Raw genomic sequence first — 18,767 nt, 5'->3', positions numbered from 1 at the left:
ACCGGGCAGACTAGCTCTGCTGCTTCCCATCATTATCCCAGGGCACCCATCCCCCCACCCCCGCATCCTCCATCAATCATCCCCTCAGCGCTCCCTTACAGCTTCTAAACGGAAGACCTGGGGATAGTGGTAGGGTAGGGAAAAGTCTTTGGAGTCGGATGCTGTTGGCTCATGTGGAAGCTCTGACTATTCTCCGTTGGCTTCCCAAGGAAAAAAGAAGGGGAATGCTTATTCAACCTCCACCATCAGAGAAATAAGTTCTTGACTAAAGTAGAGGAAGAGATAAGCCAGACCCCCTTCTCTTCACTCCAACCCAAGTCAGTGACTTGGTAGAAGATCCAAAGAGCAAGCCCATCATGGGTCCTTGGAGCCATGGGCCACAGCTAGCGCGGGAGATGAGATTGACATTAGACATGAGATTCAAGTTTTAAACTGGATAACACTGAATTTGTCTTTTAATAACAATGTTGGAAATGCTGTGGTACCTGCCCAAGATATCGCTAGGGATCTGCTCCGCATTAGGAAAAGGAGATTTGACATAGCACAGTAGTGGTAGAAAAATGAAAATTGGTCTATGTTTCTATCCCTGTGAAGTTAAAACTGCTAACCAACATATGACATGCATATGTATGTATATATGTATGTCTATGTATATATTTGTTAGTCTGTATGTGTATATTTTCTCTAAGCAAAGAAAACTGTTCTGCAGGCTCTGCACTCCATTATTAACAGTGGTCACACACTGGCATATATAAAGATGAAATTTATAATAACCAATATATTTTTAATTTGAGAAATAAAAATTTTCCTTTATAAACAATGGGTGAACACCCTGTGAGTTCCAGCCAGATGAGAAAATGCCCGTAAGTTTCATAAAGATGAAAAAGATGTCACCACTGGATGAGAATAAATCTTTCATCTTTGTACCTCACACATCCCAGTGCTCTGACCACCACCCCCCATCTTGATTAGCAAGCAGTGCTCTTTTGCCTAACGAATCCCTAGGAGGATGACCATGTGTAGGTCATTTTCAAAGTCTGAATCTCTGGAGGACGGGTTGTGGGGGCAGGAGCTGGGCTGAAGTGCCAGGGCCATCCTCTCAAGGCCATCAGGGCCACGGTCTCTGGCCCCCCTTGAGCCAGGGTTAGCGTCCCCTCCTTCCTGTTCGGTTGACAGCTATCGCTCTTGTGCTTGAACCAAGGTCAGCTTCTTTGGAGAGCTGACTCCCTCTTCTCCCATGGGTTGCTGCCGCCTCCCCTGATGACCTTGAGATAGTTTCCTGGTGTTTTTTTCACACTAACTGTAGGACATTTCCTCTTTTTGGTGACTCGCTCTTAAAAAGGGGGCTCTCACAGCACAGTGATTTGATCTCCTGGGAGACGGTCATTCCAGCCGTCAGAGGCTGGTTCAGAGGATGATGGGGCCCAGTTTCTCATTCTCCCTGGAGCAAATGCTCTTTTCCACAGCCACACCGCGCTGCGCAGTTGGGCCCACTCCACTCCGCTCTTTTCACTCAAGGTGGTGTTTTTCTTTCGGCCTTCACTGTCCTCCCTCCACTGCAGATTAATTTGGGGACCTGCAGGTTACCAGGTCTGTATAGCTCTCAACTCCAATTGTAAACAGAGTTCAAGTTATTGCTCACAGGCCTTCTGAGCTCCATGCAAACCAAGATCATCTGTTCTACCCGTCCCTCGATATTTCATGAGAGTAAAGTTAATTATGAAGCAAACGTGACCAGACCATATGGGGACCTCGAAGGGCTGGTGGTGCCTGACTCCTGCTGACCACAACTCAGTAGTTACACAACCCAAATGCTGCAGAGGGAAATAACTTGTCTTCCAGAGCAATCCTTGAACACTTGCGGGAGCAGAATCTTCTCTCTCTCTCTCTCTAAGCTGTATAAGTAAATTAGTAAAGCTACCAAGACCTGGTTTGAAAGTGACCTGGAAAAATATCAATGAGACATCTTTGACAAAGATTTAGAAAATAATATTCAGTGCTCACAAGGGTTCATTGTAATGTGCTTTCCTATACACTGCTAGTGAGAGTTTGAATGGGCAGACTTTCTGTGAAGCAATTCTGCAATATTTTTAGATTCTTCTAGGAATCTATCCTAAGGAGTAATCTGAGAGGTAATTAAAGATGTATAGATGAATAAGGATGTTCAATGCAGTATTACTTATTACAGGAAAAACTGGTAACAAATGTCCAAAAATAATTTATGGTTTATGCATTAAATGGAATTTTGCCCAATCTTTAAAAACAGTATATCCCCCCTAACATTGTATACTGTGGCAAAAACTTATGTCATATTATTAAGAGACAAAAAGGATATAAACTGTATCTATGACATTAACATAATTTTGTTATATTTATCAATCTGTCTCTCTGGAAGCAAATCTTTTCTTTTCAAATGCTTTGAAATGGGGGGCCTCCCAGTGGCGGAGTGGTTAAGTTCGTGCACTCTGCTTTAGCAGCCCAGGGTTTCGCCGGTTCGGATCCTGGGCATGGACATGGCACAGCTCATCAGGCCATGCAGAGGTGGCATCCACACGCCACAACCAGAGGCACTCACAACTAGAGTATACAACTATGTACTGGGGCTTTGGGGAGAATAAGAAGAAAATAAAAAAGAAGATTGGCAAGAGATGTTAGCTCAGGTGCCAATCTTTACAGAAAACAAAGCAAAACTAATGCTTTGAAATAACCATAGATTATTTTTATTATCAGAAAAAAATAATAGAATCTGTTTTAATTTGGCAGCAATCTGTTTTGGGAGTTCCTGGTTTGGGAGTTAAATCTTTTCCTGAGAGGCATACAGGATGAAATTTTTTTTTAGGGATGGAATGGAAAGGCAAAAATTCAGAAACAAGTTCACTCCCACTGCCAATACCTGCACAATTACGACAGTTTTCATTTTCTCGTATTCTCCTTCAGCCCTTGCCCAGCTGACCCAAAAGGGGTGATGACGTAAGTGAGTGGAGAAGAGAGAAACTCATTCATCTCAACCCCTCATTCTCTTTATAGCTCAGTGGTTAGACTTCCCTATGTGGCCAAGAGAAAAAACAGTTAAATGGAAAATTCAGTCCAAGCAGGAAATTGCTGGTGGGGCGTAAAATGAGAAGCAATTTGGCAATATGTGTGAAGAGCCGAAAATGGGTCATGCTCATTGGCCCAGAATGACCTTCTACTTCTGGAAGATGCAGACAAAAATCCAAGATGGGCGTCATGGCCTGAAGTGAAATAGTACAGAGCTAAAGGCAATCTAAATATCTGCAAATCAGGGGATGGTTACCTAGATGGTGGAGAGAGAAAAAAAATGTGATAAAATATTAAATTTACTGAAGGTGACAGTCTTCCAAGAGTCCCATGCCCTTGGGCCATCATTCTTATCTTTTCAGCCCCATTTTGCTTGTCCACTTGGTGGAGATGAGCCCCAGACCAGGGTCAGAACAGTAACTAAATAGACGTGAACACATCATTTGTTTTTGAATTTTCTCTAACTATTATATAACGTGTGGAAAAAGAAATTGTTCTAATGAGAGAGTCTTAGAAGAAATCTCATGCTTTTCTTAGTTCTGACCGTCAGGGCCAGCAGAGGTCCCAAAATTGGTCATGGTACCAACAATGTCTGGGACTTCCTACAACATCCAGCTCAGACTGGTTGGGCATTTATCCTGCCAAACACCAGCAGTTTGGCTCAAAAACCACAGGATGTTTTTCTAGAGTCATGACTTTTTTGTTTAATGCTGAAAAGAACTTTAGAAATCTTCTTGCTGGTGAAGAAATCAAGGCACAGAGAGATTAAATGATTAGCTCCGGGTCAGAGCAACGAAGTGGCAGCGCCCCCAAAGCTCAGGCCTGGCTACGAGCTTCTGAAAATATCACTTTTAAAAATGCTTATTCTAATAAATTAGAGTGTACCTGATATGAAATATTGAGAAAGATAGTATAAATTACATATAATTTGTGAACTGATTTATAAGATTCAAAAGAAAAGAAAAAGCAAAAGACAGGTTCTGGAGACAAAATGCTTTGGCAAGTTTGTAAGTTGCTTGAGGGGAAGGCCCTGAGACGGAGCAGAAGGCTTGGCAGGCAGGGGAGGAATCACAGAGCTCACTCTTACAGGGCATGGCTGACTCGGACGATCCATCAGTCATAGTTTTGGCATTGATGTCCCAGTAGTGAAGGTAGTTTCTGCTCATGCACCTATCATATCCTGAAATTTGTTTGCTTAGGACCAAGAGTACGTTTGCAAAATGGCGGCCTAGATCAGTGTGGCAGAATGAAGGCCTGCCTTAGAGCGCCCATCTCCAAATGACCTGAGATCCAATTTTAGCCTCAGGAAAATAAAAGCCTCCGGGACCACCCCCTTGGATGTGGAACAGGACTTCTTGAAATCACTTCTCCAGATATTTGCCCATGGCTGGGAGACTGGTTAGTCTGGGGTAGAGGCAGCTGGGGAGTGCTCCATGTTGTGCTATCTGTGAATGACAGGCTGGTCTGTCCATAACCTGGTGGTTAGAAGGTGACTGGGCAGCCAGCATGTCCTGGTAGCCCACTCTTCAGGAAAACGTCACAGCTGGTGCTTTTCAGAACACACGCTGCCTTGCTCTTCCAGGCTGCTGCAGAGAAGAGACCCTGTAACTACTGGAAAGGAAACCCCAAGCTGGAGGTCAGGAAGGCGTCATCTTATCTATTTCCAGTGTGTGAGACAGGGTCCTGCATACAGTGGACACCCAGCGACGAGGCATGGAATGAGCTACCGCATGTCATCATTCTACATTTTCTCGTATCTAAAATTGTGATGCATCTTAACACTGGTCTCTTTGTTTGAATTATCTATATTGTTGGTATTATCCATGTTGGGTTTAATCGCCATAAAAATCTCTTTAAGCAGATTATACTCTGATTCAACATCAGAAAAATGTTATTTTGTTTTATAAATAATAAATATAAATATTTTGTTATACACAGAAAGGAATGGAAATAGAGAAGCAATGTGTAGGAACAAAAGTATTTATCACTGGAGAAATATCCATAACTCTGTATTTTCTTATAAAGCAACATCCAAGTGCTTTACAGATGTAAGAAAAGAAGTAAACCACAGGTAGACGACCCTGTTTCACGTTGTTACTGAGACACACGCAACAGATGGCCTATCACAGGCGGTATTAGGTTCCTGTATCTGCCATAATAAATGAGCACAAACCTGGGGCCTTAGCATGACAGAAACTTATTCTGTCTTAGCTGGCGGCCAGCAGTTCGACATCAGTTGGACTGGGTGGAAGTCAAGGCGTCAGCATGGCCCACCCTCTCTGGAGGTTCTAGGGCGAAATCCACTCCTTGTCTCTTCCAGCCTCTGGGGGCTGCATCACTCCCATCTCTGCCTCTGTCTTCACCTCACCTTTTCCTCTTCTGTTTTTCAAATCTGCCTCCCCCTTTCTCTTATCAAGACTCTCGCATGGCATTTAGGGCTCACGCACATAATCCAGGAGGATCTCTCCATCTCAGCACCTTTAACTGAATCACATCCGCAAAGACCCTTTTTCCAAATAAGGTGACGTTTACAGTCTTCAGAGGTTAAGATCTCATATCCTTTGGGCCACCATGCAGCCCACTACACATGCCAAGCAATGCAACCAGAGTCAGAAAAACCTCCAAATTTCTAAGAATAGGTAAAAGAAAGTTTGGTGTGACTAATTTATGTTGGTATTTTCTTTATGCTCCTTCTGACAAAATCAAGAAAGGGTCAGCATTGAAACTTGCAGAACACATATCAGTGGCTTGGAATAAAATCACAGGGACAACAGAGGAGAACTCTTCTGCGGAATGTGCTTAATAACCCTGAGGACCAAATTGGGGGGTTTCACTAGATACTGTATTCTAAGTGGGAAATGATTCAGAAGGGCTAGTCTCTGAATATGAAAAAGTTTTAGGAAGACATAATATAGCAGATTAATTATAAAAGTGGCCCAAATCTCCATCCTTGTCTGCATCCATGCTCTATGCAGCGTGACGTTGCAGCTTCTCCCATCAAAAGGTAGTGCTCTGTGACTGGCATTAGCCCATGGAATACAGTCAAAGTGATGCTATGACAGTTCTCATCCTAGATCCAAGAAGTCTTGTGAGCTTCTGTTGCCTCCCCAGTCGCCCTGGGAACAAGTACAAGCTGGCCTAGTGGATGAAGAGAGACATGCGGCTCATTAACTCTCATTACCCCAGCCAACAGCCAGCCAGCCACCCACATGTGAGTGAGGCTATCATTGACTGGTTAGCCCTCAGACAAATTGCCATCCAACCACATATATATGAGCAAGTCCAGAGAGAACAGCAGAGCTCCGCCCAGATCAGAACCGCACAACTGACTTGTGAGCAATAACAAATGCTTTTTGTTTTAAGCCACCAGGTTCTGAGGTAGTTTATTATGTGACACAAACTAACGGATACATAATAGGCGGAAAATCACCAGATTTTAATGACAGACTGAATAAATATTTCTAAATAATTTAGACTCTGAATATGAAACAGTTTTTGGAATATTTAACTAACTTATTTTGCTTATAATATCCTTTTATGTGTCCTTAATGGTGATAGAGTATAAAAACGTATACTTATAAATGAGTCTAAAAGAGATGTTTAATAAATATAGAATAAAAATTCTAACTGTAGGGGCCGGCTCTGTAACAGAGTGGTTAGGCTTGCGTGCTCTGCTTCTGTGGCCTGTGGTTGGCCGGTTTGGATCCTGGGCCCGGACCTATGAACCTCTCAGCAAGCCATGCTGTAGCAGCATCCCACATACAAGAACTAGAATGACTTACAACTAGGATATACAATCAGGTCCTGGGGCTTTGGGGAGAAAAAAAAAGAGGAAGATTGGCAACAGATGTTAGCTCAGGGTCAATCTTCCTCACCAAGAAAAAAAAATTCTAACTGTAAAAATCATTATGACATGTTTTTATTGGAAGTCTTTCTTTCTATTTTAGGGTTATAACTGTCCTTAATTTCTTTTATCTTGAGGACTCTCTTATGTTCAAGGCAGGAGGAACCAATTTCAGTTTCAATGAGATACAATAATTCTGTACTGAGCTTTCTGTCACTTATCCACTGTATAATTTTTGGTGATTTACTTCTCTTCTCTGAGTTTCAGTTGCCCTATATGAAAAATGGAGATGATAATACCTCCTGGTCAGGGTTGTTTTGAAGATGAAATATGAGAGTGCATATGAATGTGCTCTGTGTAATGCAAATGGATGAAGAAAATTAAGAAGGCTGAATCTATGCAAGTTAGCATGACTTCTAAATATGCCCAATGATAATATTTTATTGGCTAAAAAGTGATGGTGATCTTCTCAATGAAATGTTTCTATTCCATAAAGTAGATCATTTTAGGTTATATGAGTACGTTTTCTGGCTGTTATTATCCCTACCCCATACCCGCATCATAGACACAACAAGACCTGTGAACATAACCTTTCCCCAAACACATGTTGCTCACCATTGGTGCAGCAGAATAACACTAGGCGGCCCATATGCAGACACCCCAGCCCTGATCACATTAGATGACATCCTTTGCAAACAGATTTAGGATTCTTGTCTCACCCAGAGCCTCCATCTCAAAAAAACTGCCCCCACGAGCAGCCAACCTGTTCACCCGTCCCCAGCTAACCACAGCTAAGGAGACAAGATGCATGCGACTGACCTGAAGAATTTAATCAGAGCCCATTAGAACATGTCTATAGTAGTTCCGATCTTGAGAATTCAAATTAAGAGATGCTGAGACTGAAATTTGGATAGTGGAGGCTGCAGTTGGTTCTTGTAGAACTGAGGCCATAGTCGCCAACCTAACGAAGCAACCCCGTAAGAAACAGAAAGTTCAGGAGGAGTGGAAAGTGAGCCAGCACAGAAAATCACACTGCAGAGGAGGAAATGCAGAAGACGGGCAGAGAAAGAAGAGCTATGGGCCCCGAGAGCCCCAGAGAGAGAGAGAGGGAGAGAGAGAGAGAGAGGGAGTTTCATTCCTGACTTTCGGTTTCCCAATACATTTTCCCAGTGTTTATTTTCTGCCTGGAGATGTCAGCCAGATTCCTTGGCCTATCTTTACAATGCCTCATTCCCCTTTTTATTTGAGCCAGTTCGAAGGGATTTTTGTTCCTTGTAACCAAATGACCCCTGCTGGTTTGAAAAATTCCCTTGGGTTTAGAGATGACTTGGATTTTTTTTTTTTTTAGTCCTTAGAGGGGGGAGAGAAAAAAATGCTTGTTAAGAAAAAAAAAAATTGGTGGAGGAAGGAGCTATTGAGTAGGTGATGGGTGCCTGAAAGTCAGAGATTCCGGGCAGCAGAAGATGGTGGTAAGCATATAAAGTGCAAAGGAAGAAAAAGAATTCTAGATCAGGGGCATTAGTGAACGAGCCCAGGAACCAACAGAGAAGTTTAGAGATGACTGGTCCCCAGTAACGGTAAGAACGCTCAAGGGAGACGAACATTGTTGTGAAAGACACAGCACTGTATATGGGCCCTTTCTTGGGCTTTAGTGCTAAGGAAAGAATCCATGTGTGGTGAGGACCAATGTTTCAGGTTAATTTCCCTTCAACAGCACTGATGGTGATTTTTTCATTATACATTTATTTTTATTATGGAATAAGCGTCTCTTACCAAATTCTAAAATTAAAATTAGACAATATATTTGAGCAAACCTGTGGTCCTGGCAATGCGACATGAACTTACCTAGAAGACACAGGCATCTCTGAGGAGCTTCTTATGAAGTCTTCAAGGACTTACCATGCTCCTGTCACTGTGCTAGGGGCTGAGGAAACCTAGGTGAAATGGCCAGACACCTGCCCCACCCTGGTGGAGCCAGCGAAGATAGATACAAACTAAGTAAACACACAAAGAAATCATAGAAAATAACACCTCTTATTGATCAGATGATAAGGGCTGAAATACAGAATTAGGAACAGGATCCACTGCGGACAAAGCCGTGAGGTCTCACTAAAGAAAGAAGAGACCTAATGATAACCGGTTTTAATCATACTCAAGATGACTTGAAGCGATTGCATTATCACAAGAATTTAATAACTGCTTACTATTGGCTAGATAACTATTGAGGGGAAATGCACATCATTCTTTCAGGCGCTTTGTGAGATAATGACCAGAAGAAGGGGAGAAGGGGGAAAGACAACCAAAATTAATTAATGCCTATCATGTATCAGACATTCCCACTTACATTAGCTTACCAAAACGGTCATTGCTATACCCGTTTTACAGATGGAAGAAGCAAGGTCCTGAACAGCGGAGTATCTTGTCCAAGGACTCAGTCAAAAGCTCTTTCCACTCTACCATCCACCAGTAGTAGATCTAACCTGCGTCTGCTAAAGGCAACAAATTATCTCCCCACCACCAACTGGATTAATCTTAAAATAAGGTCTTGTGAACATTTTATTCTTATAAAGTGTCTCCAATTATTTCCACTATTCAAAGCACCTTTTAAGTTGATGATTCCTACCTAAGGGCCATATAAATTCAAAACTGATAATGTCTTCTTCTGTTTCATCTGAGCGTCAGGGGTGGCAGGTCAAACATCCCCCCCCTGCCCCCGTACCCCGCCCCAGCTGATGCCATCTACTTCTGGCAAGTCAGCTTGCTTTATTCTTTCCTCGAGTATGCGCCTGAACTTCAACGTAGGAGGTTCAGTTTCAACTGAAACTCCGGCAACAGCCCCACTGTCAATTTCTTTGCTCCGACGCCCTCCGTCTTATCCACTTTCTTCCCCGCAGCTGCAGAGGGTTAATGATTCACTCGTGATCCGGCCTTCATGGAGGTGCCAGGCATAGTCTGGGTGCAAAGGATGAAGTGACGTGTCTCTCGAGGAGTCTGGTCTCAACCGGGCGACATTCTAAACGGTGCTCCCTCAGCCCTGCCCACCCCTTTCTCCTCCCTCTGCCCTGGGAGGGGATCTTGAAGCCGGGTCCTGGGAGTGGTTAATCCTTCCGTGAGCAGGCCGGAGGGTGGACCGGCGGAGGCGGCCAGAACTAAAGATCAAAGGCGCGTCGAGCCAAGACTCCTGGAGGAAGCCAGAGGGCCCTCCAGGACGCCGCTGGCACCGCGCTTTTCCAGGGGCAGAGCCAGCACTGGGAGAGGAGGATGCAAAGCTAGGAAAGGAAGTTGGGCTCGCCAACCGCGCGGGGCCGGCAACCCCCCTCCCGGGCCGCGCGGGGTCCTAACCCTGGAACCTTCGGCTGGCGGCGCGTCCACGCAGGGCCGGTGGGCAGCGGCCCCCGCTCCCGGCGGTGTCGGAAGTACCAGAGTACTAGGGTCCCCGGGAGGCTGTGTAGACTGGGCTCAGAACTCGGAGCCTCCCTCCTCCTCCCCTAAACTCCTCTCGGGTCTGGAAAAGCAGAAAAGCCGCGGAGGGGACGTTCCCACCCGGCCTCTCGGCTCGGGCCTCCCCTCCCGCGGGCCTCACCCGGCGACCACCCCTCGCCGCTGCCCCCCAGCCCCAGGCCGACTGCCTAGGAGGCCGACTGCCTAGGAGCCCGATGCACCGGGCCCCAGACCAGCGCGGAACCTTCGCTGGCCTGGCCTGGACTGGGGGACCCTCTGCGCAACGAGGAGCCGCAGGGGGCGCCAGTCCCGGACGCCCAGATCTTTCTACCACTTAGGGGTCGCAAGAGAGCCAACAGCAGCTGGGCTCTAATCCCCCCAGATCTTTAACTCATTACCTGATGAAGTCTGTCTGAGGGCAGAAGCGTGCGTACACCAGGGTCACCCAAATCTCTTGTTTTCTGAGGACAGTGGTTTGACGTCCAGGACTGGTATTTAAGCATTAAGAATACACTGCATGCCGCGTGGAGTGAACAGAAAAGTGGATGAAACTGGAGGCCAGAACATGCAGCCTCTTAAAAAAAAAAAAAATCAAGTATTTTCTTTCCCTCTGCATTAACTTCTTTTGTTTCTCTAATGAGACATCCCAAAACAGCGATTCTCAAAAGTGTGGTCCCTGGACCACACCAGCCGAGTCAGCATCGCTCGAGAACTTGTTAGAAAGGCAAATTCCGGGTTCCCACTCAAGACCTTTTGAATCTGGAACTCGGGTGGGTGGAGCCCACAAGCCTTCCAGGTGATTCTGATACACACTGATGAACCACCAGCTCAAAAGCCCCCTTGGGCAGTGTTTCCTACTTATTGCTGCATATAACCAGCGGCTACCAGACTCGGTTTACCACTGCTCTGTTTAGAAAGTGTCTCAGGTGTGATAGTGGGAAAACCTGCTAGAAACACAATGAATTGCTTGAAAATCATACAAGCAATCAGTGAGAGAGAGAGAGTGGGTGAGAGAGAGAGAGAAAGAGAGAGAGAGAGAGAGAGAGAGAGACGTTCCCAGCTACAGTCCAGTTTCAAGATCCATCTGCTCCTCCTGAGAACTCGCAGACACGCTTATTTGCAACACTTCATTCTCTTTCCAGGTTTCTACGACCTGCTTCCGTTGTTCTCCCGATTCTTCTTTTTTTCCCCCTGGTTCTTTCTGAAACATTTTCTAAGACAGTTTTCATAACCAAGAGGTCACAGACAGGACACTCCCCACCCCTCACCCCTATCTGGCTTGTGGCAAAGGGGGTCCTCCAGTCCTTCTGAGCCACTAGCCTCCTATTCAAATCGAGACACACCAAGGACCTGGCAAGCTGGTGGTGGCGCCCTGCTGGGGCAGACCGGGGGAGAGCAGCAGACACAGGGCAGTGGACCTGGCGGGCACGGGGTCCTGGTCTGGAGTAGGAGAAGGGCCCAGGGGGAAAGCGAGATGTTTAGACTGTGGATGTGCGTGTGGAGGAGTGGGGGCAGTCATGCTGTCACTTTCCTGGGGCTGGAGGTAGCCACAACCCAGTTATTCAGTGCTGTCTGTGAACAACCTTGGGGTGCAGCGTGTGGAGGCCCCAGGCTGAGGCCCCGGCAGGCGGGGCTTCCAGACACCCTGATACCAGCATAGCCCTTCATGGTGCTGGTCCCAGGCCCTGTCTTTGCTCTCTGAATGTTTCTGGATTCTAGATTTCCAGAAAATAGGCATGTTGGCAGAAAGCTCTGGACGAATTTGGAGAACATTGGGGAGGTGTAAAGGTGAGAAAAAGAGAGAGAGAAATTGTAATGTTCAACATTGCATTATGGAAGAGAGGTGTTTTGCTTCGTGCAATGAAAAGGCCAGCACCTGTACCTTACAAATATATACCCTTTTGAGCTTCCTGCATAGACTCTTCCCGTTTGGGTCTAGGCGGCTCACCAGCCGCCACTTAGTAAAAGTAACCGATCTTTGCACGGATCTTTTCCTTTACAAAGTGCGCAAATACCATCTCAGTTGAGCCCCACTAAAGCTTTGAGAGGCGAAAGAGGAAAAGCACGAGTTATGAGTGTTATATTATCATTATCACATTTATCCCCATTTTCGAAGATGAGAAAACTGAGGATCCAGGCCCTTTCAGGAAAAAGCTAGGCGTGGAACTAGGGCTTAAAGCCACACGAACCGTATTCATAGCCTCATGCTTAATTTAAGCAAAGGCTTCAAATTTTAAGTAGGAGGTGTGAGGAGTTTTAAAAAATCCTTTTGCAGTTTAGGGTCATCAGAATGAGCAAGCAGAAGTTTTTTTCTCTACGGGGCCTCCTGCGTCGAGTGCTCAGAATTCTGAGCATTTGGTCTGTAAAAACTTGAGTGGGAGCTCGAAAACTTGCTTAGCTTGAAATGCAGACGACTGAGTGGCGCTGGGATTCATCCCCGGCTTGAACTCAGCATGGGGGAGGCGAGGGCCCCGTTCCTCCAGTAGACGGAACGAACACGCGAATTTGGGGAAAGTGGAGGTGGCCAGAGCTTGAAATGCGCTCTTGAAGGTCAAATGTGGGGTGGGGGGTGGGGGTGTAGACTAATACCTTAAGAAGTTCCACGACGTGCGAATGAGAGGCACGTGGATGAGGAGTCACCGACGTTCCCAGCCCTTGGAGAGTGGAGAATCGCTCTTAGTACCCTGGTGACTATCACTGGCAGAGAACATCCCCGGGGCCACAGTGGTTCCCTCCTCGGGGCTAGCACCGCCGGCTCCTTCCCTGACAGCCAGGCGGAGGGCTCCACCCGCTAAGCCGCGTTCTGGTCGGAGGTAAGGGCGGGAGGGGGAGCGGGGAAGCTCTTACTCCAGGTACCAAACTGAGCCGAGAAAAAGAAAAAAAAAAAGTCGAAAGCAAGAGCAAAAGAAGCGGAAGTTTCAAGGCCCTCTGCGAGGAATAACAGTATAAATAACCGAAGACGTCTTGTAAACACTGCGGTCATAACCCCGAACATTAAACAGCCGCGGTGGCATCTGGCGCATCGGCCGCCGCGGGCTGCGCTGGGGCAGCGAGGGAACCCGGTCCCAGGCTCCTCGGCCTCGTCTCTCTGTTTATCTCAACTTAATCTTCCCCAACGAGTTGTTCCGTAGCCTGGAAGATGTTTAAATTAAAACCCAGTCCGCCGGAAGTCGTGGCGGGGAGCTGGGCTCACTGGCTGACGGTCGCTGAAAAGCAGGCGTGCGCGGTGTTAGAAGTAATTCATTAATTACTGATAAGAAATGTGTGATGCATGTCGCAGCACTTGGAAAATGGTAAAACGCATCGTAAAGGTTATGGAATTTACGTTTTTACAGCTCCCAGCATTTCTTCACTGATTTGCAATTTTGCGTTGTTTGGGTTCAGGTCCGCGCCTGGAAAATTCTAAAACATGGAGTTGACCTTCTTGCTCGTGTCAGCAATTATACTGTGCAATACATGAAAATCGGATTTTTCGTTTCTGGTGTGTTTTTCCCTTGAACTGTGTAACTGTTGATAACTTTGATCCTGCCCTTTCTTTGTTCACAGTCACCTTATTTCTGTCTTAAAAGTGACCTGTGAATCTGAGAGACTAGAGTTTCTTTTGGAGGTTTCAGCCCAAAATATGATCTGCACCCGCACATGAAAATCGCACTGAATCCTTTTCTATCTCTAGAAGTTTAGATTGCGGTTCAAAAGAACCACTTTTATTATCAAACTTCCCCATAGTTCCCCACTTTTCTACTCCAAATAAATTTTTTAAAAATCACACCAATGTCAGGGCTTTTAGTAATATAAAGAAAGATTTATTTTCGAAAGTAGCAAAACTTGTTTGAAAAAAATATATCTTTAAGTGAATTACTTTATAAATGTGACTGTCAAAGTCAGCTATTCTATGACCTACATTTTACAACATATTGTACAAAAGATACACATTGATAGGCTCTTATTATCTATTTATATATTTATAATTACATATTGCACTTGGACCAGCAAGGCTCGCAGAGTCATTCACGGTAGAAGTTAATAAAGTTAAATAGGTGGGAATCTGTAAGGACAGTTGATCTCCTCTGGTTTGGAAACGAATCTCCTCGTCGCAGTAAAGTGTTCTCGCGGGGTGGGACAGGGAGAGGAGCGTTGCGAGGGAGAAGCAGAGACAGAGAGCAGGGAGGGCAGCGCTCGCCTTCCCGAGGCCCGCTCCCCCCGGGAGCGCGCCTTTCCCAGACTCGCACCTCCAAGGTCAGGACGCCGTGGTTCCGCATAAGCGGCTCGCGGTCACCACTTCTTTCAGGTCGTTCTCGGGTTTCCCGGCCACCATAAAGGGCCACGTCTGCAGGAGAGAAGAGGGTGGAGGAGGTAAGCGGCCGCGGAGGAGGGGTGGGATGGGCTGGGAGCCTGAGACGGAAGGAGAGGGCGCAGTGGGGGCAGGCAGTGAGGCGCAGAGACCCGTTATCTCTGCAATTTCCTCGGCGTGCTGGCGCGCCCCGTGGCTGGATAAAGCAAACAGCAGCGTTGGCGCCAAATCACAGCTCCTCGGGGTGGTACAGCAAAGAGGGGGGCTCATACTGGGTTCGAAGTGAAACGCAAGAGAGGAGGCCTTTGGGAAGCCCAAAGTGGCTCGTGCTGTGGCACAGCCGGGAGGCAGATGTCACTGTGAGCAGGGCCAGGGAAGCCCAGATGGACCTCGCGCCTACTGGGCACCAGGTTCGAGGCGAAGCGTTCCCCTGGCCCCTATTCCGAGGTCGTGCTCAGGTTTCCTGGCCCTCTGGCTTTCATCCTCATCGATTTCCCTACCGCCAACTTTCATTTCCTCCATCACAAACGCGAGCCTGGACCACATTTTCTAAATTAACGACTGGCTCTTAAGAAAACAAAAATACTGCTAATAAAAGAATATACAGGCACATTTTATTTAGGAGCATCTTCCTACTGGACTGAGCAACCACAGATTTCTCTTCCCATCTCTGTGAGCTCACTTAAGTTTCTTGCTCAAAGATGAAGGCAGCAGCAATTGTAGATGAAGGCACTATTTTCATTTTAGTTCCAGATTTTAAAACGCTATTTACTTATCTCATTCGAAAAATAAACTTTTAATTGGAGGGAAAAATATTTTTTCAGGGCAAAATGTGGTTTCGCATTCTCTCTCCCCAGTTCCTGAAACTAACTCAGTGAGAAGACAGTTCAGCTCTTCAGACCTCTCACTAGTGTTGGGCGATAAGATGACTTTTAAGAGGAAAACCTCTCCTTCTTATCATACATAAACAGAGGTGCTAGTAAGTTGTCCTTGTTGTTTTTCTTTGGAGTCTGGAAGTTTTAAAATGTATTAAATGAAATTAATCAAATAAAAAGGAATTAGAATATATTCCTTAAACAGTACAGCGCATTTGAGAAAATATAGACTCAGTGAGCATTACTTCTTAAGACAAAAAGTAACATGTTAAATCTTGGATGAGAGTGATCTATTTTAATATAATTTATTACACTAATACTAGTGAGAATTTACTGAGTATGCTGACATTTGCTGGAACTTCTGGGGTTTAAAAATATTGATCCACCTATAGGAGAAGAGCAGTAGTTGGAGACATACATGACTGTTATGAGGAGCATGAATGTGTCCATATCCAATGGTCCTAAATACACTTTGGGAAGAAACAGAGTTGGGTGTTCTTATTCGTAAGATTTAGAAGGGAAATTTATTTTCTACTCTTCACCTAAAAGAGGAATAAAGGGATTAATAAAATGCCTTCTGGGCGCGCAGCATCTTGTCAGTGCTCCCTGTCAGCACCAGCCCCTCCACGCCGGCCCTGATGGCGCGGTGCGCGGACCCTCCTCTTGGCCCGCTCGATGCACTTGGAAACTCCTAATTGGGCTGCCACGTCAAACACTCGAATAAATCACCCTGCTCTGGGCCTGCAGGGCCGAGAGTGGGGGCCGTGTGGGGATCTCCTGCGAAGGTCCCCGGAGGCGCTGGCTGGCGGTGGCCGAGACGCGTGGGTCCCGGGGCCGGCGCGCACACTGGCACCGGGCGGGCGGGACCCGGGGCGCGGGGTGGGCGGGGGCCGCGCGGGGGAGCTTACCAGGTTGACCGGGTGAATGTACCCGTTCTCATACTTGTCGTTAGCCAGGATCTGCCTCAAGTGGGCGATGTAGCTAGACGCCAGCCTGAGCGTGTCCAGCTTGGAGAGCTTGGTGTCCGGGGGCACCCAGGGCAGGGTGGTCTTGAGCCTGGAGAAGGCCTTGCTCAGCACCCGCATCCGCGCCCGCTCGCGAGCGTTGGCCGCGTTGCGCTGGACCTGCTTGCCCTCCTGGCTGACCCCGCTCAAGGGGCTCTTCTTGGTGGGCGCCTTCCTCCTCTTGCCCAGGCCGCCGCGGCCCTTCTGCGGAGACCCGGTCTCGCAGTTGGAGCTCTCCTCGGTGCTCTCGTTGGAGGTCACAAACTCCTTGTTCGAGTCCATTTTCAGCCCGTCGCAGTCCAGCATCTCCACCTCTTGAAGGTCCTCCACGTCGCTGAGGGAGCCGGTGGACATTTTGGGGGAGAGGATGAGAGAGAGAGGAAAGGGGGGGAGGAGAAAGAGAAGAGAGAGAGAGACCCCAACGCCAATGGGCCCCCAAGTGTGGAGTGTGGAGCAGCCACCTCGCGTTGGGAGCTGAAGCCGGGGGTCTGGTTGGGTCGCACACCCCTTCCCCTTCGCAGCGTTGTGAGAAGGAACCGCGAGGGCGTCTGCGGGAGGGAAGGAACCCGGCGCTCTGTTTCCCCACCCCCGGAGTCGTGGCCGTAGAGGAGTGTGAGAGAGCGCTGAGGAATTCGGTGGACACTAGGAATTTATCTGGGGAATAGAGAGGCGGATCCTTGCAGCCCAGGGGAGGGGCCTGCCGGGCCCCAGCAGCGCTCTTAGACCCCTTTCACAGCGGAGGGAAACTCACGCACAGACCCTGATTTCCAACTTATAATGTAAATCAACTCATCGGCAACATTTGGAGACCCGTCACTTTCTTCTGCTTGGGCAAGGCCCCAGCCCCCCTGCCGGCCCATCTTCTACAGCCTACTTTCCCTCTTAAGAGATCATAGCTGGGCGTTGCTGAGAACTTTAGGAAAACGACCGGATTCTTTGCTCTTTCTGGGCCTTCCACCCACAAACCTCACAAGCCTCTCCCTGGCTCCCCACCCTCCCCAGAAAACACCAATTAAAGTCCAGGCAGGGATCTACTGTGCCTGCCAGCACCGTGAAAGACTCTATGGCTTTACCAAGACATCCTCACGCCTTAACCGGGGTCAGTTAAGAAAACTAGTGCTTATGCATCTTTAGGCTGATGGCAGAGAAAGTACCAAAAAACCCGTCTGCATCTGGTCACTTTAAAGATATCAAGGAACAGCCTGCGTGTACACAGACATGCTTGACCATTGCACACCACACGCACCCACACAGTTTAGTGCAAGTGGGGGGAATGAGAGAGTCACAGGTGTGTGTGGAAAGTATTTCCTTAGTTGATAATCTTTTCTTAATGAATTTAAAACTTTCTCCTAACTTTCTTTCTAGAAATGCACCTATTATTATCTTAAGAACCTGAGTTGCTCTCAGACTTCACCTTGCCTGGGGCTTCCTTGGCCTTCTACTTACATCCCCTGTGCTACAAGGGTTCCACAGGCCAAGCTGACATTACAGAGCACTGATCAGGATTATCCCTTTGGGGAACGTTCCTTTGCATCCCTAAGCCCAGCCTGGTCCATGTTTCCTGGAGAATAAGAAAATCTGGGGAGTGAGTGGAAGAGCAAAGAGAACCAGAGACCCAGGGGTTGACGGAATTGATGCCATGAAATTGGAGAGACTGAGTGCATGAATCTTTCTTACTCTTTCTTCTCCAGGTTGTTTTTCCTTGCAGTTAGGCAGTGAACACGAGGGGCTGGAGCAAAATGTAAGAGCGGCTTCTGAGCTTCTGGCTCGGCGTCTGCACCCCTCTCCTACATTAAGATATCATATCTCTAATCCTGGCTCAGCTGGGAATTCGCTAACCTCCAACGTTTTGTTTTGTTAGCAGGGTCCTGTTTGCTTTCTCCTATGCTGTAAACTAAACAGATTGTCAGCAAATCAGTCTTTATTAATGAATTAGTGAGACGCCCCCCACCATAATATCTTTGCCCAGGATCCAAAATTTGTTACTCACCAGTGCAGAGATTTATGAGCTCCTTCATTTCTGTTGTTTGCGCAGGTGGAGGTTTAAATGACCATATCCACCACCAAGATTTATTGCGAGAGTGATTGATGTTATAAACCAGGAAAAGGACTCTTCCCACAGCAGGGATGACAGAAATATCAAGTTGAAGTTGCCTTTGTCCTCGTGCACAAATGACCCAGTACTACAACACGGAAAGTATAATAATTTAATCTGAGATCTAAGACAGCGTTAAGAGAACACCCAGCAGGCCTGTTAAACGTTTCCCCAGTGA

General features: G+C 47.0%; 1 protein-coding gene and 2 long non-coding RNA genes across 3 annotated transcripts in view; 1 reads left to right on the top strand and 2 right to left on the bottom strand.

Annotated features, from left to right (window-relative positions):
- Positions 1-5,003: 5,003 nt before the first annotated feature.
- On the bottom strand, positions 5,004-7,991 carry LOC138915865 (uncharacterized). The gene is made up of 2 exons (XR_011422249.1): positions 7,703-7,991; positions 5,004-6,177 (listed from the first exon to the last, which is right to left on the bottom strand). It is a non-coding gene; the product is annotated as an uncharacterized lncRNA (long non-coding RNA).
- A 6,114-nt stretch (positions 7,992-14,105) lies between these two features.
- TCF21 (transcription factor 21) lies at positions 14,106-17,441 on the bottom strand. Its single transcript, XM_001504370.7, has 2 exons — positions 16,399-17,441; positions 14,106-14,651 (listed from the first exon to the last, which is right to left on the bottom strand). Exons 1-2 carry the CDS (start codon positions 16,846-16,848, stop codon positions 14,562-14,564), a joined length of 540 nt encoding a protein of 179 aa, XP_001504420.1. The 5' UTR covers positions 16,849-17,441; the 3' UTR covers positions 14,106-14,561.
- The window catches only part of LOC138915864 (uncharacterized), a 36,071-nt gene continuing 31,852 nt past the window's right edge, over positions 14,549-18,767 (top strand). The window contains exon 1 of the long non-coding RNA XR_011422248.1: positions 14,549-14,677. This is a non-coding gene — a long non-coding RNA (uncharacterized lncRNA). The remainder of the gene's footprint in view (positions 14,678-18,767) is intronic.

Source organism: Equus caballus, chromosome 10 (genome assembly GCF_041296265.1).
Source record: "Equus caballus isolate H_3958 breed thoroughbred chromosome 10, TB-T2T, whole genome shotgun sequence".
Classification (NCBI taxonomy): Eukaryota; Metazoa; Chordata; class Mammalia; order Perissodactyla; family Equidae; genus Equus; species Equus caballus.
Note: the sequence above shows the minus strand (reverse complement) of the source record. Positions and strands in the feature narration are given on the sequence as shown.